Source organism: Euleptes europaea, chromosome 11 (assembly GCF_029931775.1).
Source record: "Euleptes europaea isolate rEulEur1 chromosome 11, rEulEur1.hap1, whole genome shotgun sequence".
NCBI lineage: Eukaryota > Metazoa > Chordata > Lepidosauria > Squamata > Sphaerodactylidae > Euleptes > Euleptes europaea.
This window is the reverse complement of record NC_079322.1, coordinates 54,891,770-54,918,668: the sequence shown is the minus strand read 5'-3', so window position 1 is coordinate 54,918,668 and position 26,899 is coordinate 54,891,770. Positions and strand designations below refer to the sequence as shown.

Below are 26,899 nucleotides of genomic sequence, written 5' to 3'. Positions count from 1 at the left end.
ATGAATAACCCCCATATACAGAAACCATAAGGCTTTTAGTGCCTTCCTGCAACTGCAGCAGCAGCTCCTGGCAGTTTGTAGCTTAATGCGAAATACTATCAATTTTGATTATAAAAATGAAACACATTTGTCGACAATTTATGATTTCTTCAGGTGTCCTATAAAAGGACCCTTTTAAAAGCCTGTATAAGGACCCCTATAGAATAAAAGATTTAGGAAGGAACCACAGAACAATCCGCATGTGTGTAAAGTTCCGTCAAGTTGCAGCTGACTTATGGTGACCCCTTTTGGGGTTTTCATGGCAAGGGACTAACAGAGGTGTTTTGCCAGTGCCTTCCTCTGCGCAGCAACCCTGGTATTCCTTGGTGGTCTCCCATCCAAATACTAACCAGGGCTGACCCTGCTTAGCTTCTGAGATCTGACGAGATCAGGCTAGTCTGGGCCATCCAAGTCAGGGCACAGAACAATGTACTCGTGACTTAAGGCCATACTCTATGTAATGGAACCACATATACAGCTGGATTTTGTTCAGCTTTTCTAGCTGCAGCTCCCACAGCTGGAGGGGCATGGTTTCTCAAAGGCTTTTCCTTTGGTCTGCAGGGCTTCTGGGATGAAAGATAAAGAGAGAGCCCTGGCTGAACACACTGTTCTTTTTCCTGTATGAATATTTCCATGGCAATAGTTATATGATCATCATTTGTACTTGCTTGCTGCATGTGTGTGTTTTGGAAGTATCATAAGCCTAATTCTGATGCAGGTCACAGAATGTGGATCAATAGATCTGCAAAATGGAGCTGGGAACAGATAGAGGGGATTTCTCTACAAACCTGAGGGAAGTCCTAAATCTGCAGAAAAATCTGAAATCTAAATTTTTTAATATAAACCAGGGGATTAAAACTCCCCCATATAATAGAAACAATGCTTGCCGCTTTAAGAAAAGAATACCCCCTGAGCACTCAGTGGCTGTTTTGGTGATTGCCAGGCAGCCACAGCAATATTGCTGAGTCTTCCAAGCTGTGGTTTCTGTAAAGCAAAGCCACAGGGTTGGGGGAGCAGGAGTGGACATGGGAGCCAAAACAGCCCTGGAAATGGTCCCCTTCCCTGATGGAGGAGGGCTTGCAGAGGACAGGACAGGCAGTAGCCACCAGAGACTCACTATCCAAAGTGCCAGCCACCACACAACTGGGTCCAGCCTGGGACCAGCAGCCAGATTCTTCCAGGGAAGAAGCTGCCATGGGGAGGGAAGGAGGGACAGCTGAAAACAAGGGTGCAGGTAAAGGTAGGTTGGCTGGTGGGTGAGAAAAATAGAAGGAAGCAGGAAAAGTGGTCATGGGAGCTGCCAACAAAGGAAAAGAGGAAATGGGGGGGGGTACAGTGGCAAATGTGATGCTGTTTACAGGTCCTTGCTGCTCCCAACATGCACTTAGTATTCATGAAGAAGTGATCCTTGTAACGTTTGGGCTCTTGTGTTGATTTTCTCCTTGCAGATTGGATGACATCCTAGTTGGGGCCCCTCTCTTTATGGAACGTGAATTTGAGAGCAACCCTAAGGAAGTTGGGCAGGTTTATTTATATCTGCAAGAGAGTGCCTTGTACTTCAGAGAAGCACAGACGCTGTCTGGCACAGATGTGTTTGGTAGATTTGGCAATTCCATTGCACATCTTGGAGATCTGAATCAGGATGGATACAATGGTAATTCATTAGGTCCCTTGTAAAGGATGCAAGCACATTGATTAGAGGTACCTGAACGTGGAAGTGGTTCAGTTGCAAAGACATTTTGTTTTGCAGTGGCCAAGGAGTTAAACCCTTGCAGCATGCGACTTCACCGTTCACATTGTAAGGGTCATCCGCTCATTCTAAAAGCCTGTTCTCACAACTATTTTCTTTTTCTTTTGGTGAAGTTGTCATGAATGAATTTAAACATTTTTAAAAATGAACAGGTCTTGCAAATGTTGTGGTTTGTTCCAAGGTTGTCAGTTACCTATCCTGGAAAACTTTAAAGTGTATTAATATCCGCTTGTCTAAAAGCTAGATTACTTGTTTGCCAATAAACTCGAGCAGGAGAATGCTAATGATGTCGCATCAGACATTAGTTTGTCTAAACATTAGCAGAAATGCAGTGATTTGTATGTGCATTTAGAAAGGTACATCCCACCTTATTATCCTACTCTTAAGGTGCCTTGCAGTAATGTACAATCAAGAACAAAATGGATCAGCTGTAGCCACCTGTTTAATGTAAATGAAGTCTAACCTTTATTTCCAGAAGAAATGCATCATCAGTGATATAATTTTCCCTCTCTCCCTTTCTTTTGCAGACATTGCAATAGGTGCACCATTTGCAGGAAAAGACAGCAGGGGGAAAGTACTCATTTATAATGGAGTCAGGAATGGGTTAAATCCTAACCCTTCCCAGATTCTCAGTGGCATGTGGGCCTCCCAAACCTTGCCTGCGGGATTTGGTTTTACACTAAGAGGGGACTCTGACATAGACAAGAATGATTATCCAGGTAAGATTCTCTCCACAAGAGGATTTCATCCCTTCTTCCTCTGGAAAATGCATCATTCTCAAATTGTTCTTTTTAGAAGGCAGAGGTCAAGAAATAGAATAGGCACTGCTTTTGTTTGTAGTTCTAGCTTTGCTTCTCTGAGAATTTGAAGCGGGACAAAATAAATACTCCCTTTCCTGTGAAGAGAAATCATCAGAAATGCAAGAAAGGCTGAAACAGACATATTAACACAGAATACATATTTTTGTTTTTGTTTTTAAAGAGGCTTAACTTTTCTAGTCATCAAAAATGTGAATGAAAGAGTTGCTTATCTGCATAATAGGTGGATTCCTTCTGATAATGTGCTATCATCTGTAAGCCTGCTGCTTTACTTATTTATTTACATAGGAGATCTTTATGCCATCCTTCTAGAGACCTGCTCAAGGCAGTTTCAATTAAAATAATAAATTATCAAAGTGAAAACACACAGGCCACTAAAAGAAGCCATTACATAGAAAAGAGCTGGTACCCATGCAATTTGTAGTACTTAAAGAGTTGTACTTAAAGAGTTGTTTAAACCTGGGTTGTGCGGATGTGAATTTAAAGTGAATAGATTGGATCACACTTAAAATTTCCACCCTTGCAAGATAGTATGATTTTCACTGATTCCCCACTCCTGCAGCAGACCTCCAATTTCCCCCCATGCCACTTGTGGGGGTCCACCAGGTCCCAGGAGGAGCATTTCAGTGGTCATTTGGACTGCAGTGGAAGGGAGGGAGGTGGGGAAGTCTTCCTTTTACAAACGGAAATCCTTCCATCCATGGAAATTGTAGGTGGGATGCAATCCAATACGTTTTAATGAATGTGCTACAAAGTAGCATAGCATGATGGCTAAAATGATGAGCTATGAACCCTGTGGAGCAGAGTGGTAAGCTGCAGTAATCGAGTCAAAGCTCTGCTCACGACCTGAGTTCAATCCCGACGGAAAGTCAGTTTCAGGTTTCAGCTCGAGGTTGACTCAGCCTTCCATCCTTCCAAGGTTGGTAAAATGAATACCCAGCTTTCTGGGGGTAAAGTATATACAACTAGAGAGAGCACTGGCAAACCACCCCATAAACATAGTCTGCCTAGTAAACATCATGATGTGACATCACCCCATGGGTCAGGAATGACCTGGTGCTTGCACAGGGGACTACCTTTACCATTGTTATCAGCTGAAAGGTTCCTGTTGAAATCTCAGCTGCTCTATGAGATGCTCTGGACAAACATTTGTCTTTCAAACTTATAAGCTCCCTCCCCTCAATCAGCAGCAATAATAATGCTTGTCTGCCTTGCATGGTTGTTGCAAATGAGACAAAGTTCTTTGATCACTAGAAAAAGTACTATTTAAATATTAAGTGCTATTAAAGGTAAAGGTAAAGGTCCCCTGTACAAGCACCGGGTCATTCCTGACCCATGGGGTGACGTCACATCCCGACATTTACTAGGCAGACTTTTGTTTGCGGGGTGGTTTGCAAGTGCCTTCCCCAGTCATCTTCCCTTTACCCCCAGCAAGCTGAGTACTCATTTGACCCACCTCGGAAGTATGGAAGGCTGAGTCAACCTTGAGCCGGCTACCTAAAACCGACTTCCGTTGGGATCGAACTCAAGTCGTGAGCAGAGCTTGGACTGCAGTACTGCACCTTAACACTCTGTGCCATGGGGCTCCTCATTAAGTGCTATTACATTATATTAAATATAAAGTTATATTTGTATTAGACAACAAAAGAGATGTTCTTTTTTAGTCCTAGATACTCTTCTATGCTTGCTTTCCCTGATTGTTCTTCTAATTAGTTTGGTTTTGAATGTTTTCCCTTAATGATTAATATTTTACTGATGTCATCTGGAATTTATCAACACTGTTTCACTATTGCGGCCTGCACTCTTTATTTCTGAAGTGAAGCTTATCCAGTTTGGGGCAGCATTCCAACACCATCTGTAGTCTGAAAGTGCAACATCATTTTAATTTGTTTCTTTCCATTTTCCCTCTCCTCTGGGATCAAGCACAGAGCAGACCACAACATTTCTCTTTGTCAGAATTTAAGAAGGCTTTCGGCATTTGTAACGTAACTCACACAGTAGAACTCCCGTAGTCCAAGTCTTAGATTGTTTTGCTGGCATAACTCTACTGGAATTAATGAGACAATGCTGGACGAACATTCTGGAGTATCTTTGCCACTGTGCTCTATTAACCTACTGTACTAACATTTTTGGATAGTTTATGTTTTGTGACTGTTTCAGTGATTTTTTCCCCCCTGAGCTTGCCTTATTCCAGCTGGCCAAGGATGTAGGCTTATGTTCTCATGTGCATTGTTCTTTGCAAAAGGACGATGAAAATAGAAGGATTAAAATGTGCAATGTTGTTTTTTTCTCCCTTCTGGTTCTTTTTATACAACAAAGGCTGCTATCTTAAGCATGCACGCATAATTATGTGCCAATGAAATTAATGGGACTTGGTTCCAAGTAGGTCTCTTTAGGACTGGGATTTACTTAGAACACATTGCACTGGATAGTTCTGCGTGAATTCTGATGTTCTTATGGAACTCCAGATTGCACATGCTTCTATCCAGCTTTGGAAATGAATGCAGGAGTCCCGTTTGATAAGGATGGTGGTGTATAATGGCACAATCTACAGCATTATAGTACCTGGAAAAAACTGCAGGCAGAATTTGAGTCTATGTTGTTTGGGAGGGATGTGTATTTTTTTAAACTCCTGATCATTAGCAGAAGGAACTTGGATGCTGATGACTGAATTAAAAACAAAATCCTATGCTGATGAGCACTGGAGGCAAGAACTGTAAGGACGAACTGAAATGGGTTATTGGGCCAGTTTCCTTCTGGAATCAGACTGGGTCTCTATTTTCCAGAACCCACAACAGATCAGTGAATTCATTATAATTATGTTGTCGTGTATTTCATACATACACAAATACACACTCATTTATGTTACAACTTTTGTGGTTATAAATGTTTCGTGTTACTAGACAGGTTCCTGGAGAGGTGGCATAACATTTTTCTAAATAAATATATGATTTCTATAATCCTCTATTTCTTTTGCTGAACAGGTAAACTTGTATAGGATAATTTCCTAATTGAGTTCACTTTTGTCCTTTGTAATCATTCATTAATTTTTTTATGGGATCTGTTTCTCATCTCACCTATATTAATAGATCTGGTTGGTCTAAAAATACCCTTTCATTTTAATCTTACTATTTCGTTGTATGATGATAAGCGCTGGGTATAGGGAATTGTGCCAGAGATTACCTTAGATTCCATCCCAGTCTTACAGTAGTTAAAATAATAATTATATTGGAAAAGAAAATAATCTGCCAATATGTTCCACTTAAATACGTGCAGTTAGTTCTGAATAGGCCCGATTAAGCCAATACAAACTAAAAAAATAAGTGGTTTGAGGACAGGAGCTTTAAAATATTTTGAAACTCAGTCTTTCATGTTGTGATTGAATTTGGAGAACCTAAGTGGGTATATTTGTCAGAATTAACAGATACACCCATACTTAGTAGGGAATTTGTTTTCCTACGGTTAAGAATTTAACATCAAAGTCTGCCTTGAAAATTATCCTGGAACAGAGTTCAAGGTCAAATATTCTGATTACAAGATGCATTCAGTGTTGGGTTTTCCTGAACATCAATTGGAGAGTCATTTAACGTTCCAGATCTGCATTCAGACTTTGCATTTAAGCTGTGAATGAAAATAGTAAATGCTCCTTTTTAAAGATATGGCTTCTTAGTTGCGTTTCTCGGATAATGTACACATTTTCTGTTCAGTCACTTTTGAAAAACATGTAAATACTTGCACCTACATTCCTTCTGCGTATTTATTTGGGTATTTTTCTTGCTGTCTTCCAAACCCATTACATCATTTAAAATCTAAAATGATAAAAAAAAAGATAAGGTCAGGCAATAGCATGCTTTTTGTGTACATTTGAGCCATCTGAATCTGACATGGGAAAGCATCCACCAAGCCACTAAAACATGCCCTGATGGTTTTCATATTCATTCAGTGGTCAACCACCCAAGAGCTTTGGCCAGCAGTTCATTTGAGCAGGCCAACTGTAGACTGTGACAAGGTCCAACGGTGTCTCCTTTTCAGTTTATGGAGCACCCAGAAAAGTCAGAAGAAGTATAAGAGAATTCCGTGTTTTCAAGTCATGCATCTTCCAGGTTAATTAATCTCACTAGCGGTGCTTTTCTCAGGCCCATCTCCCTACAAATTCTGAAGCTGGCACTGCCTCCCAATCTACTGGCTACATCTTTATGCTACAGTTTATACCTGTATCCTTGAATTTAATCGTTACAGATAGATAGTTGTAACCAGAGGTGTGATGCGGAGACAGGCAATGGCAAACCACCTTTGAATGTCTCTTGCTTTGAAAACCCTACAGGGTCACCATAGGTCAGTTGTGACTTGAAGGCAAAACACACTCACGCAGTTGTAACTTGGGAAAACATCTGCTATTTTAAGAAAACAGTGGCACAGTGCATAAAGAACTTGTGGAATGCACTGCCATGGGATGTGGTAACTCCCACAAACTTAGCTGGCTTTAAAAAGGGCTTAAATAAATGTGTGAAAGACCGCTCCATCCGTGGTTATTAAGCCATGACGACTGAATGGTACCTTCATGTTTTAGAGACAGTATATCTCTGGCTGCTTGTGCTTTCACCACAGTCATCCCGCTATGAACCTTTTAGGACATCTTGCTGACCAGTGAAGGAAACAGGCTTGACCCATTAGGGCTTCCCTTCTTATATTTGTATGCGGTAATTGGGAAAAGGGGGGAAAACTTTTCTAAAAACACCGTAACTCATGCTTACTGTTCTGAATATCCAATTCGTTAGCATGTCCACCTGCTACATGCATCAAAATCTACAGCAGGAAGAAACTCCTTAGGCTTCTTGGTAGCAGGGATTTTGCAGGATTTAAAGTTTGGGGAGAGTTGCAAACCTGTTACTAAAAGTACTGCACTTACAGAGTTTTAGACTGAGCGATTTATGTTACTTGTGGAATGGTTCAGAAGAGGGCATTAAGATAATCAAGGAAGAGTAAGACTAGAAAAGGAAAATTAAGAATGGAAGTGCTTTCCTGAGAGCTGCAGTTAAGAAAATAAATGGACAAGGGCCAGCGGTAGACAACGCACTTTATTGCCGAGTTGTTTGCAAATGTCTTATTGTTCTGATTTATAGAACTGCTATATATTTTCACTAGATGTTTCCATATTTGAGGCAGATGCAGTGACTTTGATATTCCTTGAATTTATATGAAACAGTGGATGTAGCCACACTGCCATTTGCTATATTTTCTGGAGACTTGTGGGGGGCGGGGAGTAGGATTGGCAAAGGACATCGTATTGTGGATAGGCCAGTCTAGTGGTGTGTGGAGGGGGCTGGATTGAGATGAGAGAGTCTCTCCACTTGACTTTGGGCCAGTCATTCTCTCTCAGCTCAGCCTTTCTCTCAAGGTTGCTATGAGCTCCCAGTAGAAGAGGGAGGAGAATAATTTATCCTGCCATGAGCTCCTTGAAGGAAGGAAGGGTTAAAAACATAATAATAAATATGACACTGTACAGAGTGTTGTTTGGCTTGAGCTAGTGGTCCTGGATAACCATTATTACTAAGATTGAGTTGTGGAACAAAATTGAGTGAATTGGGGTGCAAAGTGCTCTCCCAGCTCCTCCAAATGTACCCTTTATTTATTTTTATTTTATTCTGTGGTTATATGTAGACTGTCAACTGCAGTCATATTTCTTTCTGATGTTTATCTTTTGCTCCATTTTTTTTATTATTATTATTTGGCTGTACAACATTGACAGCTCAGAACCATAAGCTGGAGAATAAGCCTGCTGTCTGGGCAATATGGAAATGTGAAAGCCATTTTCCAGTGCTGTACTTTAGTAGTGAAAGACAAGGACAGTCTCCCAAGTGCTCAAGCAACCAGGTGACTCTTCATTTACTCTTACGGTGCTGCGCTTCAATACAATAATGGAAGTCAGGAAGCATTGGAGACTAAATGATGAAGACAGGAAGCATTCTGAGCAATTGGGTGATGCTTGCTGACCTCCAGTCTTGTCCTGTGGGCTCTCAGCACAGCCTATAAAAAAAGTGGCATTGTCCATTTGTTTTAAAACATGTGCTTCCTTGTTCATGCACAATGGTCAGCCCTCCAGCTTCATAGTCTCCCATCATTAGTAAGCATAGTTGAAATCAACTAAGGAGTCAGTGAATGAGACTGCAGAGTTACAGAAGATTTTTCAAATGTTACTGAAAATTTAAGAACTTTCTACAAGTCCACCACAACCCAGATCCAGCCAGCTGAGTTTTAACATGGCACAGGAGTTTAAAATGGCCATTAACTATCCACAATAGGTAGGTAACCACTTGGTAAACCAATCAGGTGTTCTGCAGAATTTTACCATTCCACTTTCCCCCCAGATTCCAGACCATGTGTGGAAGCACACGAAAAATTCTCCTCCCCCCTTAGAATATCAGTACAGACAGCAGGCAGATCAAGGGTACCACCCACTGTAAGTTGCCACTTGGTCAGTGGCTGCCTAGATTCCCATTCCTGGTGGAAAACAGCATTAACTGACTGATTAGTTCTAAATGCGTGAATGGGCACATAGTAAGCTAACTTATTTTTGAGTCACCTGATGAAAACATCATTACTTCTGTAAATGAAGCAACCTGCTAGAGACCTCTATATTTGTAAAGACCGCTTGTCATAAAAACCAGTCCAGGTTAGCTGAAAAGTGCTGCGTTGCATCACTTCCAAAAGCAATCCTAGCCAGCAAAGCCTATGTATTTCAATAAAGTGTGCACCAGGACAGACTAGGTTAGACAACAGAGCTAACAGCACAAGGTGTTTGGTAATTTGCCATACTTCCCTCTCCCACCCACCTCTCCCTTACAACCCTGGAAAAGTTGGGCCCCATGGCACTGGGATCCATGTGGATTAACAGACGTACAGACTGGGGAGCTTCCAGTCTTATTGTATGTTAAGTTGGTCTCCCTGGACTGGCGAGGATATTCTGTTAAGCTGGGACACTGAAAGCCAGATTCAGCAGTTTTCCATCATGGCTTATTTGGCCACTTCCACAAGGAAACCCCCCCCCACACACACACACAGCTGTACACCTTTGATTCACAGCTACTAAATGCTATTTGGAACTCCCCCCGGGGCTCAGATATAAACATGGAACTCTGTACCAAGCAGAAGCTGCCCCCATTCTCTTCAGGGTCAACAAGTGAGCTGTACCGGACGACCCAAAGGGCAAAGAGAACAATTTTCCCACCTGTCCAGACTCTTAATGGTGAAGAGGAACTGCTATATGCAGATGAGGGGGTATTAGACCTGGTTTGTTGGGGTGGGGTTTTTTGGGGGGTGGGAAAATTGACAATGGTTACTTTATTACTTTGTAAGCGTTCAGTCATGTATGTGTGGGCATCACTAGGCAGTATTCACTATCTATATGTAGAGCGGGTGACTTATTCCTTTTAGGAGGCCTGTGTAAATGCATTCAATTAATTTTGTGAATCTTAAACCACAAGCGCTGTTGGAGTTTCTTACAGCAATATCCTAGTAATGATTTATAGACAACTATTTCCTTAAATCAAAGCTACAGAGATTTTTAAATCTTTTTTTTTTTTAGAAAAGTAAAAGTCTAGTACATGAAATGGTATAATTCAATCTTCTAGTTCATGAATGTTTTTCTTCAAGTTTCACTTGGAAAGAATTCAGTCCCTTCAGTTTTATTACTTTTGTTATTTGGGGGGAAAAAAGCTCTGCAAACTTTGAAAGCATTTTGCTTTCAGTTAACAATCCGAGTCTGTAGCCTTTTTGAAGAAGATGAATGCAATGAATAAAGTGTTTCTGTATTTTTAGGATAAGAGGGCTGCAAGATAGCAGATAATGTAGACTGTTCAAACACTTGATTAGGATTATTTTCTTTAGCAGAGTACAAAATATTTATAAACTTCACTCATAATTTTGGCACTGTGAAAGTTAAAGCTATCCCAAAGATAAAAATAAAACTTTCTGTTGATTACTGTGAGGAAGTTAAAACTGGATCCTAAATGGAATCTAAATGGAAATTAACAATAAAGATGACTATGCGGCTCTCTGAGTCTTCTGATAAAGTGGGTGATAATCCAAGTCTGTTAAAATCCAAGGATCTCATTGACTTCAATATTTATTTATTTATTTGAAAAAATAATATCCTGCCTGTCCACAATACTCAAGGCAGCTTGTAAAGTAAAAACATCGACAATTAAAGACATAGCTGAAACACACAGATCAAGTTAAAACTGCAACTCCTGCAACAAATATCACCCCCAGCAACCAATCAGAGACATTCATTAGTTACTTCCACCAAACACTCCTTGGAATAATTCTATTTTGCACCTTTTATGGAAAAGAAACTGGGAGCTTTCTATTCCATTTCTAGCAGGCTGAATTGTATCTGGAAACAAAGAGGTAACCGATGAAGCTCCCAAAGCATGGTTGTAAAAAGATTGTATTGGCGTGCACCAGTTAATAATCTTGAGGCAGCATTCTATAACAGCTGAAGTTTCCAAACTGTTTTCTGGGGCAACCCTTCATATAAAGCTTGACAATTATCTTCAAGATTACAATGGCAGGGATATACACTATGCTTTTTTAAAATTTACAGGGACTTCTTTTTATTCTTTATCTTTTTTAATTTTCACAATTTCTACACGGGCAGCTTGTTTGTAAACTAGAGGTTATAACCTCCTTATATTATGCAACTGTATATAATTGTATACAGGTGTGACTTGTTGTGCATACCATAGAATGGTGACACTGATTTCTGTTAGGAAATCTGCTGTTCTGCTTGTATTGTACTGCACAACTGGTATTCAGGAAGCAGCTCTAAGGAAGTGAAGGCATCTCCCCAATGTCTGAGTGATGGTAAATGTGTTCACTCTTGGATTTATTCCTGATATATGGATATGCACAGTTTCAGGGCAAGCTGTGCATGAAGAAATTTAAGTATTGGGGATATTAAACAGTAAGATTATGCAGGGCTCATAAGAAACTGGATCAAACCAATAGTCTATCTAGTCCAGCATCCTGTTTCTGCAATGGCCAGCCAGATGCCCAGAAGGTCAATTGTAGGGGCATAGAGTCCAAAGCTTCCTCATATTGATAGCCCCAGCAACTGACATTCAAACATATCCTGCATCTGAACATGGAAATTCCATTGAGCCATCGTAGCTGATAGCCACTAATGGATGGAAGCTAGGGTTTTCCAGGAGTATATCATGGATGTAAATTGAATGAAAAATGTGGAAACTAAAGGAATCTGGAAGATATAGATGCTATTTTAAAGTGAGATCCCTTGAGCATTGGAGATAATATAGAATGTATATTTGAAGGAAAGACTTAATATGATCCTTTGCTGGCTTGAAGGGGTACAGAAAGATGAAGATAACTGAATTCCACTAGGCTTATGAGGACAGTAATGATCATACATCAGCTGGCCTCCCTTACCCCACTTCCTTTTTCTTTCCTTTTCCCCCTACCCCCCTCCTTACATCCTGTTCCCTTGTCCTTTTGTTTGTCCTTATTTATGCCCCCCATTGACATCTTTGTGTCCCCACCATTCTGTGTTTGCATGGTCTCTCTCTCTAGAACTGAAATTGAAGGCATCAACCGAGAGAGCCATGACTATGGCTCTATTGTTAGTCTTCATTTTTTTGATTATTTTAACTGATTTTATATGGTATTTATATTTTTAAGTTGTATTTATTCATGTTGTCAGCTGCCCTGAGCCCAGCTTAGGTTGGGAAAGGGAGGACGATAAATAAATAAATAAATAAATGCATTTCCTTGAATGTTTGTGAACTTCCATATGTGTGTGTAATATCATTTTCACTGCAAATAATTCAGTCTTGATAAAGGTTTACATACTTTTGTACCGTATGTGTTTTGAGTATCCTTTTCTAAATTTTCCAGATTTAATTGTTGGTGCATTTGGAGCTGGAAAAGTAGTTGTTTACAGGTATGTACCATTTTATTTATTTGTTTGTTTGTTATTTGGCTTTTTTAAAAAAAAAAATCCCTTCTCTCACAGATTCCTTATTTGAAGGTTATATTTTAGTTCTTAGCCTAAGCAGAATTTCTTTATGGAAAATCAGATGAGGTATTTCAGAATGATTATAGTGATGTAAAGCTGTGTTGGAAACTAACACTAAATTCTCAGTTGCAGACTGTTTGAGAAAGCTAAATCCTCTTTTGTAACAGTTTTTTGTCTACTGGTCTGTGGGTGAGACCACCAGACACTTTCCCTGGAGGAGTTACAGAACCACATTTCTGTTCTGCAAATGATGTATTCCTAGCATGAGATCTGTGCAGCTGCAATGATCTGTGCCTTCTTTTCTGGGTGATTTTATTCTAAGAGCTCTGAATTAAAGGTATCCAGTTAATTGCCAGTAGTAGATTGGAACTTATCAAAGTACATTTCAGCCTTGCTGCTGTGGTGTCTATTCCAGCTGCTTTTTCTATTACTTTTTTTTTCTTTTTTGGCTTCGGGAACATTTGGCTAAAGATCTATCAGCTACATTGCATCATAGAGTGGTTTTAAGAACTGTATCTTCCCCCCTTCCCAGATCATATTCAAAACTCAAACATGAAATGTGGCAAAACTGAAATGAAATATCCCTCTTTTTTCACTCTGGAGGAACAGGAGACAATACTTGTAGCCTGCATTTGTTTGCTAAAATTAGGACATTGTGGGGATAAATCAGTATGAAACTGGCCTCGACTTGATAGGGATATTACAGCCCCCAAGAGTGAGTCTTGCTGCCAAGAAACTTGTCATTCATTCTCTGCTCAGATTCCTGCCCCACATAGCTGACTGTGCAGTTTCCGCAACATTGATTGGATTCGGACAATTAAGTTCATCCTCCACAGCCACTGTGCTCGCAACTTCCTTAAGAGCTAGTGGCCAAGGTAATAGCAATGAAGAATGGGAGGTAGACCTTCATGACCAGAGGAACTTGGGTAGAATCTGTAAGGACATGAGTGCCTTCATGGGGCCTCTAAACAATGGACCAAAACCTTCGGGAAGTTTCCCACCTTTCCCAGCCGCAGCATTTTCCCACAACAAGACACAGGTGTCCTCAGGATTCTTAGTGCTACTTCAAAGATTCATGGCATTTATGAATTTCACTTTAGACGTCTTTCACTTTTGTGCCAAGCTGACCATGAGAGGTGTGATTTGCAGAAGACCTTCATGGCCTTGCCTCATCCCCCCTCCCATCTCTGCTTTCACAACCTGGTACATTCTTGCATGGGACTTTAACTCCTCCAGCTGTATGACCCTCAGGCACAGAACATTCTGTCCGATTAAGGCACTGTTTTCCTTTGCCTTGTTGCCCAGATAAAACTACCTTCTGGGACAAAAGGTTCCTTTTCGTTTCCTTCAAACCTCTCCTCAAAACTGAGCTTCTTCTGTGAAAAGCTTGGCCCTGCCCCTTAATTACCCATCCCCTTCTGAGACTGCTCATTCTCCCCTCTCTTTCTTCCTCACTTCCACTTCTCTTCTATTTTTTATCTGTGTTATCTAGGACCTTTTGTTTTATATCCTGCAGAACACCTTGCACATTGATGGTGTTATAGTTGTTATTATTATGACTAATAAGAAGGGCCAAATTGGCCATATGAACAGTATCATTAAAGTAAAGTAATAAGAAGAGAAGCAGTGTGTGTTAAGAAATGTTAGAGGCCAACCTTTTCAGGGAAATACATTTTGCAACAAAAAAATATTTCTTTGACCAGAAAGTGAAAAAAAATGTTGTGAAATATAAATTGAAGGACAGTTGGGTGTGTGTGTGTGTTAAGTGCCGTCAAGTCGCTTCCCACTCATGGCGACCCTATGAATGAAAGTCCTCTAAAATGTCCTATCTTTGACAGCCTTGCTCAGAGCTTGCAAACTGAAGGCTGTGGCTTCCTTTATTGAGTCAATCCATCTCTTGTTGGATCTTCCTCTTTTCCTGCTGCCCTCAACTTTTCCTAGCATGACTGTCTTTTCCAGTGACTCTTGTTGTCTCATGACGTGACCAAAACATGATAGCCTCAGTTTAGTCATTTTAGGTTCTAGGGTCAGTTCAGGCTTGATTTGATCTATAACCCACTGATTTGTTTTTTTGGCAGTCCACAGAATTTGTAACACTCTCCTCCAACACAGTTGGGAGGTACTGCTAAAAGCCCTCTGTTACAAAAAAAAAAACATCAGTGGCAGAACAAAATAGTCTTTTCACTGCAGGAGTCCCTTTTTTAAGGAATCGATTTCCCAAGATACTGGCCTCAGCCTGAGTCCTCTGTCTTTCACAAAACTTTATCACCTGTTCCAATTTTTTTTTGTATCTGAAGGGACTTTTAATTTAAACAACCCTGAATTTTTGAGAATTTCTACTGTTTGAGTTGATTATTTGGGTTTTCTATTTTGGCTGTTCTATGGGGTCTAAAATTTAGAATTTGGGCCATGAGCCTTCTTGGAAAGCAAGCGTATAGATTTTGGTGATGATGATGAAGACAGTAATGATAAACTAATATAATAACCTTGCCCACATTAGTGGAGCTGAGTTTGTAGATCTACTTAGCTGATGTCTATTAACAGATATTGGGATGGATCCAAATTCTTCTTTCTGTGAGCCAAAGTGTATGTCCATTCACCTCAGAAGAGTGAGCAATTTCCAACAGTTTCCCCTTTCCACTTCGAATCTCCACGCCTCATTCCACACCCTTCCCAGTGCTTCCCTGACTCTCAGCAAGAAGAGGAAGGTGGGAAAATCTATGTTACAAGCAGAGCTTTGCTGTTGATTCTTCAAATCCAACCCGCAGCACAAAATTGGATTCTTTGTACAAAATGCAGGAAATATGAATGAGACATTAACATCTAAAGTGGGACTCTTACATCTTTCCTGAGAAAATAGGCTTGTGTTCCTGATGCGAACACTGTGCATGTATCTGCCCGAGGGAGTTTGAATACAGGAAGTGCTATTCACACTTTCTGTATTCCCAGATGTCACTGTCACCTAACGCTGCTGTACTCTTCTGTAGTAACCTGCTCCTTTGTGTTTTTAACCTTGTTTTTCTCCTCTTGCAGAGCAAGACCAGTTGTGACAGTGGATGCTCGGCTCTTGCTGTCCCCAGTGATCGTAAATCCAGAAAATAAAACTTGTCACCTTCCTGGAGCTATGACTTTAGTGGCTTGGTAAGTGGGTGAGAATAGTGCCTAGCTCTGTGCACATAGGGTTGGATCCCACTGAAATATATGCATGCACAAGAAGTGGGACAGTTCCACCCTCCCTCTCATATCAGGGTTGTTTCGACTGCTTTGGGAGAAGGGAGAAGAAGAAGAAGAGTTGGTTTTTATATGCCGACTTTCTCTGCCACTTAAGGGAGAATCAAACCGGCTTACAATACCCTTCCCTTCCCCTCCCCACAACAGACACCCTGTGAGGTAGGTGGGGCTGAGAGAGCTGTGACTAGCCTGAGGTCACCCAGCTGGCTTCGTGTGCAGGAGTGGGGAAACAAATCCAGTTCACCAGATTAGCCTCCGTCGCTCCTGTGGAGGAGTGGGGAATCAAACCCGGTTCTCCAGATCAGACTCCCCCGCTCCAAACCACTGCTCTTAACCACTACGCCACGCTGGGAGGTGGGGAAGCTGCATTTCCATTTACAAAATTTAGAAGGGATTCACCCCGCAGAGTTGCTGCACCTGCAGCTTGTCCCGTTTATTTCATGTGGAAAGGTATATTGTTGTGTGTACAGATGTACTTCTTCCATTGAAGTGAATGGGAATGATATTGGAAGTGATAATTGCAGTGGCAAAATGCTGCGTTGGGTGTTTGCCTTCTTATTTTAAGGTCCTTCCTATTACTCTTTCTTGGGCAGGACTGTATTTTTGTCATATGTCCATAGCTTCTGTGGACAGAATAACCACTATTCAATATATCACATGTTATTGAAAAATCATCCATTCTTCAGCAGGGTCCGAGCATGTAGAGGAGAAATTTACACACATTACTGGGTCCAGGGGTGCCCAACAGCCCAGCCCAGCTGCAAGCCCATCACCATAATATAGTTTTTTTATGTCATTTCAGAAATAAAATAAGTTTTGTTTTTCTTTCAAGACAAGTAAGGTTGTATGGAATTGGACCTGCATCCCACAGAGCCTTGATAAAGAATGTTGTTCTGGATTATGCATAATTGCATAGTGTATATTTAACATTTAGATTTTAACTGGCCTCCCTAGGTGTTATTGGCTTTACATTGACTCTTTTATGTTGCATCTTTATGCTGAAGGTGAGAGCTTTAATTGCTCCTGGTTTTAGATAATTGTGTTATGTTTTAATATAGCATTTAATTATACAGTATGGATCTTTTGTCTCCAACTATAAGCTGGCTTGGGTATCAGTTGAAGGAGAGTTTGGGGTATACATATTTTTAATAAGTAAAGTTTGAAGTCATGTGGCTCAGATGTGAACAATATGGGTAGAACCGTGTTGTGCGTCTGTGCATGAGGGGCCCTTAGAAACAGCAGGCTCCAGTGCTTGGAAATTTTCAGTGGTCAACAAACACCAATCAGATATATGCGAATGAACGTATAAAGTATAGCCAACACTGCAGCATCTTCGCAAAGTGCTCTCTGGTCTTGTCTAGTAAAAGACCTAAAATGGATTAGACTGCAATTGAGGTCATCTGGAATTCTGGCCAGGATCAAGCAATGGATCCATCATAAACACTGTACTGAAGTCATCATTCAAATTTCTGCTTTATTCCTGGAAGTTTAGACCCAGAGGAGACCAACTGCTTGACTGTGAATTTTCTCACAGATACATAAAAGCATGTATGTTATATAGGTGTCACAGCAGATAGATTAGTTACATTTCTCTCCATTACATTATAAAATATGGTTCCCTGAAGATTTTGCTGCTGCTATAAAAAAAATCTTAATTCAGTCTCCCAAAATGATTGAAGAGCAGCTGTTGGTTTTCCATGCCGTAATTTTTCTCTGTAGTTGTTATAACCTTGTGTTATACATATGCAAACAATTATTAGGGAAACTCCAACAGACAAATATTTCCTCTGCCCCATGGGATACGTTTCTGTATCTCTTAGCCAGCTGCGCAACTTGTGCAAAATGCCTGTTGATTGACATTTCAAAATAAAATGAATGAAAAGAGATCATCTTAAGCAGAAAGAGTCCAGGAAGTCTAAAGATTTCGATTACTGTACACTATGTAGTATTAGGAAAATATTGTTTTAACCATGTGGGAAACCATTGTCGTTCTACAGACAGAGAAGTTCCATGATACTTCATTTAAATCTAAGCTCATGCTAGCATATTAAAAGGTAAATTAAAAACATAGTAATGGGTGGGTCGGTGTTTTTGTTTTGTTTTGTTTGCTTAGCCTGTTTTCTTTGCAAATTACCATTATAACACCACAAGAAAACATTTAAAATTCCTAGAAGTTTCCATTCCATTTTAACATATCAGGCTGTTCAAATATAACTGAGCAGAAATTTCAACACTGTAACCATTATTTCCAGGGAAGGATTAGCATGCAATCCTGGAAAGAATTGCACTCTTCTAAGTTCATTGAAGACAGTGGGCATAGAAGAACGTAACTCTGTTTAGGATTGCACTGTAGGGGTGGGAGGGAGGCCATGAATATAGGAAAGCTTAAATCAGGGGTGTCGAACTCGATTGTTACGAGGGCCAGATATGACATAAATGTCACCTGGTCAGGCCGGGCCATGCCTCTCCAGCCCAGATTGGGGGGGGGGGGGTTGGCTGGCTCGCTGGCCAGATGAGAGCTCTCAAGGGGCTGGATCCGGTCCACGGGCCTTATGTTTGACACCCCTGGCTTAGATCATAGGGGATTTCTCTACTCACAGCGCAGATCCAGGATGTTTGATAGCTGGAAGCTTTTACTGGGGCAAGACTTCTGTCCAATAAATAACATCTCATCAAGATTTGTGCTACTCACAGATATCACACTTTGTAGCAAATGTTTTAAACTCCAAAATTGGTGTGGTTAAGAGCGATGGTTTGGAGTGGTGGAGTCTGATCTGGAGAACCGGGTTTGATTCACAACTCCTCCACATGAGCGGCGGAGGCTAATCTGGTGAACTGGATTCATTTCCCCACTCCTACACATGAAGCCAGCGGGGTGACCTTGGGCTAGTCACTCTCTCTCAGCCCCACCTACCTCACAGGGTGTCTGTTGTGGGGAGGGGAAGGGAAGGTGATTGTAAGCCGGTTTGATTCCTTCCTAAAGTGGTAGAGAAAGTTGGCATATAAAAACCAACTCTTCTTCTAAGTTGGTTTGATTCTTCCTTAAGTGGTAGAGAAAGTCGGGATGTAAAACCCAACTCTTCTTCTTCTTTTATACCCTGGTAGTATTACAGACAGAGAAGGTGGTTAGAAAACTGAGCAAACTCTTGCTTTCACTATTCCCAACCAAGCCTAGTGAATTTAGAAGGAAAGGGAGTTGAATTGAGCCTATTTAAGCACAGAATTAGCAAGATACCATATTGTTGTTGGCAACTTAAACATATTATTTTGCTGACCAGGATAGAACAACAGGCAGAAATTAGATCTTAGCTGAAAATTCTTAGTATTACTTTGGTGAGTAAGGAAGTAGGGGCAAATTATTTTACAATAAGATACAATTACCTTTATCAAATTATACATGTCAGATATGAAGAACACATATAGTTCAAATTTGAGTTTTCCATTTAAAATATACAGAAACTCCCCAAAAGGAGAGGTCCCTCCACCACTGTGTATTTTTGAAAGGGGGACACACACATGAAAAGCTAAAATAGATTTCATCATTTGCATTTTATGCTTGGATGTAAAAGCATAGAATATTCTGTAAAAACTAGCCCTAATATGGATCTAGAAATATGGATCTAGAAATACTGGGTTTTTCCATGGCTTCATATATGTTTTCAGGTGGTAACTTATTATTTATCTCCTGGGGAAAATTGTAGGCATTAATTGAATTAGAGTCTCAAACCACAGCCATGGATTAATAATTAATATTTACTGATGCTCAAAAGCTTTCAGCATCTGTAAATATTTTCACAGTCAGAAATATTGTATGCATAAAATATAACATGTAATTAATATAACAAAATACAAGGCTGCAAAATTTAGTAAGCGGGGGGAAACTCCAGAAAATGCATTGATTTACAAACATCTTTCTATAGATACGTGTGAAAATTCGCTTGGTGAGTTTGAAGATTGTAAAGTTGTTTTGGTCTGACAATTTCAATCATGTTGATAGAAATTTCTAGTTTATAAACTGTCTCTATCTCTCTGGCCATTGTGCAGATCTTTTAGCAGTAACATGAAGTGTAGACCTTTTGCCGAAACATTCATGTAAGCTTTGCACGTCAGATTATTATTGCAGACAAGACGACATAGATGCAGGATGGTGGTCCCCCTTCCTCACCGTTTCATATCTGCTGCTATTTCCTTCCCTGAATTGTTCTTAAGTGACTTATTGATTAATCACTATATAAAGTGACATTTATGAATAGCTCTGTCTATTCAAAGTTTGAATTTGTCTTCACAGCTATAAATTAATCTCCACAGCCATAAATTCCTCACAATTAATTCCTCCTTAGTTGCTGTGACTTTTCTGCCAGCTTCGTAAAGTATAGCCTCTTTGTTCCAGCTTTTCCGTCCAGCTTTTCCGTCCTTTCTATGGCAGAGGAATAGAGAAAGAGAAGATAGAAGGAGTGGATTTAAGCATGTGAGCCAATGGCTTCTGAGATAAGCTAAGTTCTAAGGAAGGAGTTTGAAGGAAGAGCAAGAAATGATGCAGCCTAGGTGTTCTGGGGAAAGGGGAAACATGGGAAAATGAAGCAGGAGGCTTTGGGGGTGATGCAGGATACTTATGTAGTTGGTCAGGGACAGGGATATAATAAGGGGGAAAGCTGAAAGAGAAAAAAAGGCCTAGGCTGTGAAGTATTTTTAACGGTAATGGAAAAAAGGTTTTGATCAAAATATATATGACAAAATATATATGACAAAATATATATGACAAAATATATATGATATATATATGGTTTTGACAGCAGAGTTCTGGAAGAGGTGAAAAGGCTGAATTAGAGACAAGCTAAGTTCAAAGAAAAGCGTGAAACTGTCTTGAGACTCATTTTATGCTGTTTTTATGCTCTGGCTAGATTTTTAATGCCAGGTTTTGCATTTTTTAAATAAATGTTTTTATTATTTTGTAAGTTGCCTCAGTTTGCTGGAGAGGTGGCATAGAAATTCTCTAAATAAATGAATATAGACCAACAAGATTTCTAGTGGCCAAAATGTACTTCATGTCCATAGATAAGAGGATTGTCTTTCTATATCAGACTATAGGACCATCTAGTCCATTATTCTGTTCCCTAGAGTAGCCTACCAGATGCATCAGGAAGCCGCGGCATTCCCAGAATCTGTTACTTGGAGAGATGCTGCCTTTGAATATGAACGTTCCTTTCACAGCTTGTGTAATTAGTAGTTGTAGTTAGTAGACAATCATAGTAGTGATCATCTGTGGACAATGACATTCTCTTCAGGGAATGTGTTGAGTTGGGGAACCTATGGAAATTGAAGGACTGAAGGCACTGAGATAGAAAAGCAGGGAAAGCATTGGGAATTCTAGGGGTCTTTTCATTTGGGGGAACAGTGCTTGGAAAAAGGGCATCTGTTATAAATTACCTCAGAATATGCTGCTCTGTTGTTTTAAGCAATAGTCTCCTCAAGACAGTCCCTTCAACTTCCTTATGCCCTAGCATAGTTGAACAAATGTCACTACATTATATGCATACCATGTACATATTTCTTCCCCTATTTCCTACAACATACTGCTTCATAAATGAAGATCTGTTCAATTATTCATCTCTTGGCAATTTCAAAGGAAATGGAAATGGGACTGAATTTGTGATTTCTCAGAGGGCCTGAAATAAACCTTCATAACAACCTTTGGAGTCTACGGGAAAGCCCTGCTTAATGATATGTGGCAAATTGTTTGCCCTAAAGGAAGATGTTGAATAAGGTCATGCACGATATATGAATCCCAGATGTGGCACATTTTCATTAGCATTGTCGGAGGAAACTGATACTCAATTTTAATAAGATTAGAGGTTATTCCAGAGGTGATGTTGCTGGTTTTGAACTTAGAGTGTTTGTAGATATCTGTTTAGTAACGTGGGAGATTGAAAAGGAATGACTAATGCAAGAATTTTGGATATTACCCAAGGAGCTGTCTAATACACATTTTGCAGATTTGTACCCAAAAAAAAAAACAAGAAGGGTGATGAAAGTGTCTGGTAAACTTGAGCTCTTCACTTGAATTATAACTATTCTAACAATTATAAGTACCTGGGAAGATTTTTTTTCAGTTTTTTGTGTTTGGGCTTTTTCAGTGATGTCTCAGAGATGTTTAGTTTACATCTTTCAGCTTTCAACTGTGATCATACAGCTTTGCCTGTCATCATAAGCAAGTCATCAGTGATGGATGTCCAGCGATTCTGGTTACCAGGAAATTATACTTCTCTAACAGGATAGACTTTGATCTAATAATTTAACCATCCATCTGTGGTTATTTGTGAAAGCCTCTGAGTGTAGTCTGATTAAAAATTTATATTTTCATACTGGAGGGGGGAAATACAGCAGCTCAAGTGCTTTTTGATTTGTCATTTTTAGATCTTCTATCTAAAAAAAGTTACTTGATCAGTAAGGCTTAATGGCCTGACAGAAGAAATGGGCAATATAAAATATTTAAATTCTGTTCACCTTTGACTGGACATAAGGTACAGCCACATTAACGTTTACTAGATTTATGCTAGTTATATAATGAAAACCAGTTTGTTCAAAGAAAGAAGAAAGTTAATGGTACAATATCAATAAGCACATCTAATAAACATGGAAATAGAGAAATGATTGTTTCTCTGACTTTTATTCAAGGTAAACACATGCAACACTTCCATAGTCTTCTGAGGACAAGGAAAAACAGAAACATTTTTGGATCCTTTCTTGATGGCAGTTATCTGAGTATTCCCAGTTTCTTCAGTGATAATTAATTAGAAGAGGAGTTACTAGGATAATCTCACTGGGTTAATATCCAGCCCAGCAATGGCAGTAAGAAACAGAGCCATAACTAGTTAATTCTGCACCTGAGGCCAGAATATAAAATTGCACCGCCCTATACTTTCATAATTATGGTTTTGGTGAAATGGTAAATATGTAAATAACAAGAAAGAAGAATAATAATAACACATTTATTATGAGATCTGCACACAATCAAATAATACATAAGTGAGAAATTATTATTTTTTAAATACAAAATTAAACTACATGAGGTATGGCCATTTTTTACAGTTGTACTTTATGTGTTTTCAATGAGGAGAATTCATCAATGATTGTATCAAAATTAATATTATTTGCTGCCATGTGTTCTGTTGACAAGATGGCCATATTTGTTAACCTCTCCTGACTCATGGATGCTCGAATGTAGTTTTTAATTATTTTAAGCTTACTGAAACTGATTGAAATGGCAGCTTTGAAGGGCACACTCGATGTAGGGATGTCAGTATCCAGGTAGGACCCGGGGATCCCTAGAATTACAGCTCACCTCCAGACTACAGAGATCAGTTCCCTTGGAGAAAATTATGCTCTGGAGGGTGGACTCTCTGGCATTGTACTCCACTAAGGTCCCTGTCCTCCCTAGGCTCCACCCACAAAATCTCCAGGAAATTCTCAACCCAAAGTTGGCAACCCTACTAAAAGCCCTGAACTGGTAGTAAGTTCAGTAAGACTTTTGTTTTACTGTAAAGGAGGCAAGCAGCAAGGAACTGAGGCCTAATGGACCAGCCGCCCCTGCTTGGTTGGTTCAACTTGGTTTTATAGAAATGTACCCTAATGACATGACATCTTGGGACAGTAGATGTATATTATTATTTTCTGTGCCCATCAGCTTTGTGTGCCCGAGGCAAGTACCTCACTCGCCTCACCCTCTTTGCAGCCCTGGTAAGGAAATTACAGTAGAGTTCACTCTTTTAATATTGGAAGCCCTTTGGGTAAAGTCTTGAAAGCTTTTTTTTTTTTTTCTAGCTACTGGTTTCATTAAAAAGTCATTGGTTCAGTGAGCCTGGCTCCTTGGTGAAGGTGTTGTGAATGCTAGATAAGAGAATTCCTTGGATCCTTTTCAGAACCAGAGTTTCTGAGATTCCCTGAGAAGAAGAGCGACACTTAAACCAGTGGTAGAAATTAGAGATTGTTTGAAATTTCTTATCCCTCCTAATCTGATCAGAAAATCAGTTTCAGTTTAGCTTTGTCATGGTGCAAATCAAACCTGGGAGTTTCATAAAGACTTGGATGCATGGTAAATCTCTGCTGATAGATGGTTTCTCCAGCAGAATGGGACTTCTTCATCTCTCCCCCACACACACACTGCAGTCCAAAATGGCACCATCATGCTGCTCCTGGAAGGAAAGGTACCCCCAGAAGGGTTGGCAACCTCCAGATGGTGGCTGGGGATCGCCTGATAGTTCAACTGATCTCCAAGCAACATAGATCAGTTCTCCTGGAGAATATGGCCTCTTTGGAAGGTGACATTATATCCTGCTGAAGTTCCTTCCCTTCCCAAACCCTGCTCCCCTTAGACTACCCCCCTCCCAACCCTGAGATGGCAACCTTACCCCCCAGGAACAGCATGGAGGTCTGTGGCAGAAGAGGGATCCATGAAAATCACCTCCCCCCTTCCATTACCAGAAATCCTTTGTGGGATCCAAGCTACTATGTAACTGTGTACACATTTTTCAATATTATTTGAGTGTCAATAAATCAGTTGTGCACATTATTAATGTATGAGACATATATTGTGTGTGTGTGTGTGTGTGTGTGTATATATATATATATATATATATATGTCATAGAAATTGTATATTAAAAAACCATGCAACATGCATACAGAAATAAATTAAAGAAGACTTGCACAACCCTACTGAAAATATGCCATGGACGCAAAAGGCCCTCTGTGGCAAGCAATAGAATTCAAAAAATCCCTATACCCAGTTTCATTCTATGAATTATTTTCTGTTTTCCCCCCTCTGTAGTTTTACTGTAACAGTCTGTATGGCTTTTGAAGGTCAAGGCCTTTCAGATGAAATAGGTAAGGCTTATTTTTATGATTGCATGACTTTATGTGTCACTGATTTCTGTGGGAATTCTGTCTTTAAGGCCTGCTCTCTTTCAAGAAGATGAGTGAAGTAAAAGAAGAAGTCATGGGTAACTGGGACTCCTTTTTTACAGTGAAGTCCCTGTGCCAGAAAAACAACTGCTGGATCAAGCTGAACAAACCTGAATATGTATAATTGGGAGCGGGATGGGTCAATTGATAGTTTTGTAATATTTACATGCCTGTTTTTCTCCTGAGCATCTCAGGACCCAGGGATAATGACATTTGTTCATATCTCATTTTGGCTGCAAGTTGTATGCTTGCTTACACAGGCATAAGTTTCACTGATTTCAGTAGGGCTTACTTTTGCGTAGGATTACTGCCTTTTTTCTTGTTGGTCCAACTGCTTATACCAGTTTTAGATATTCTGCTTTTTGGTTAAAGTGATAGACATAGAAACTACTTTAGATTTACGTATGTTCCCCACCCCCTTTTTGATCTGCTCAGGGTTGCATTTCGCTTCTGTTTTGCAGCTTTGAAAGCTGAACTGCAGCTAGATTCGTTAAAACCAAAAGGAGGCGTGAAGCGGACCCTCTTCTTCGACTACCATCAGTCTCAGCTTGTCTTTCAGTTTATTATAGACAGGTCGCAGCGGCTCAATTGCAAGGACTTTGTGGTTTATCTCAAAGTAAGTTTTTTGTTCTTCCTGCTGAGCATTGAGCTCCCCTGACATTTTGTTCTGGGGTGCCAATGGACCCCCCAGAACATCATAGGGGGCAAAGGGGGGGTCTGCTGTGGAAGAGTGGAATCAGCAGATGTGGCTGCCCCCTCTTCCATAAACAGAAATGCTTTTGGGTGAAATGCATGATTGGAGGCATGCTGATGTTATTAGCTATTCATCCACATTTGGTGGTGTTCTGATCCATCAAGTAGAGATGCAGTGATGGTCGTCTGCTGATGTAGAAGGTATTGGGAAGTACTTTTTGGATCTATACAAGGGAATGTTATAGGTAACAGATGAGTGTTTTTCAAAGCGACTCTTTGGTTATGGAACAAATCAACACTATTGCCTCCACAGATCCACATGTGTGCTCCTTCTGTGTGTGCCAGGCAGCGAAGAGTTTGTGGCAATTGGTCTCTTTAGAGACACGACCTCATGGTAGTCTTCAGCTTTGAAATAATTCTGAGCCTGCACCACTTCTTCCAAGTGTGGATCTGTGGAGGCAATATGTTCTGGAATCTCAAGTAGAGGTGAGTAACTGGTTCTCCATCCCCTTTGGAGGCTTAATTTCTTTATTATTGACCAAAAATCAGTACATTAATGAAGTGCAGTCCCTGTATTTTGAACTGTCTCCCTGTCATTTGTTTCCCACAGGATGAAACGGAGTTTCGAGATAAATTGTCCCCAATTGGCATTAGTTTGAATTACAGCTTGGATGAATCCACTTTTTCCAGTGGTTTTGCTGTAAACCCAGTATTGAACTATTACCAGGAAAGCAACGTTGGAGAGAAAGTATGGGTCTCGCCTATGTATATGTTATGTATTGTAAACAACTGATGATGTTTATCATGCTGTGTGGCATCTTTTATAAGGTGTTTTTTTCAGAGTTTCAGCATTCCTTCAGTTTGTGCAGCAAGAGTTTTAATTTGTTCATTATGGGAAGTTAATTGAACCAAATCTATCTTAATGTTTTGGATCACTTCCAGGGTGCATTTTGTAAATGTTCTCATTCTAGTCCAGCTAACTGTAACAGCATGTAAAACATGTTCCTCCTTGGAAAGATGGAAAGATGTACTCGCTTTTTTTAATATGTAGAATTTAGATTGCATTACACAGACAAGCAGTCACCACTGTTCTTTGCACCGGCATGGGGATTTGGAAGGATCCAGTCCTTTGGGGGGGGGGGGGAGGTATTTTTAATGCCTGTCAACAAACAAACAAAAAAGAAAGGAAAGGAAATGATTGGAATTCCTTTCAAACGGAGCACTAACATGAGTGACGCATGTTTTGGACAATGCAGGCTTACATTCTTGTGGATTGTGGAGAGGACAACTTATGCATTCCTGACTTGAAACTTTCCGCTGTGCCGTAAGTTTGAACAAATAAACTTGTGTATTGCAGTTAATGGAATAAAGGTGTT

At 40.1% G+C, this 26,899-nt stretch overlaps 1 protein-coding gene across 1 annotated transcript in view; it reads left to right on the top strand.

The window, feature by feature from the left end:
- Positions 1-26,899, top strand: part of ITGA8 (integrin subunit alpha 8) — a 128,651-nt gene that overhangs the window by 38,454 nt on the left and 63,298 nt on the right. The window contains exons 11-18 of the mRNA XM_056857097.1: positions 1,488-1,693; positions 2,317-2,508; positions 12,520-12,565; positions 15,674-15,781; positions 24,697-24,752; positions 25,292-25,446; positions 26,134-26,271; positions 26,780-26,847. Of these exons, the coding sequence (XP_056713075.1) occupies positions 1,488-1,693; positions 2,317-2,508; positions 12,520-12,565; positions 15,674-15,781; positions 24,697-24,752; positions 25,292-25,446; positions 26,134-26,271; positions 26,780-26,847 (969 nt within the window). The remainder of the gene's footprint in view (positions 1-1,487; positions 1,694-2,316; positions 2,509-12,519; positions 12,566-15,673; positions 15,782-24,696; positions 24,753-25,291; positions 25,447-26,133; positions 26,272-26,779; positions 26,848-26,899) is intronic.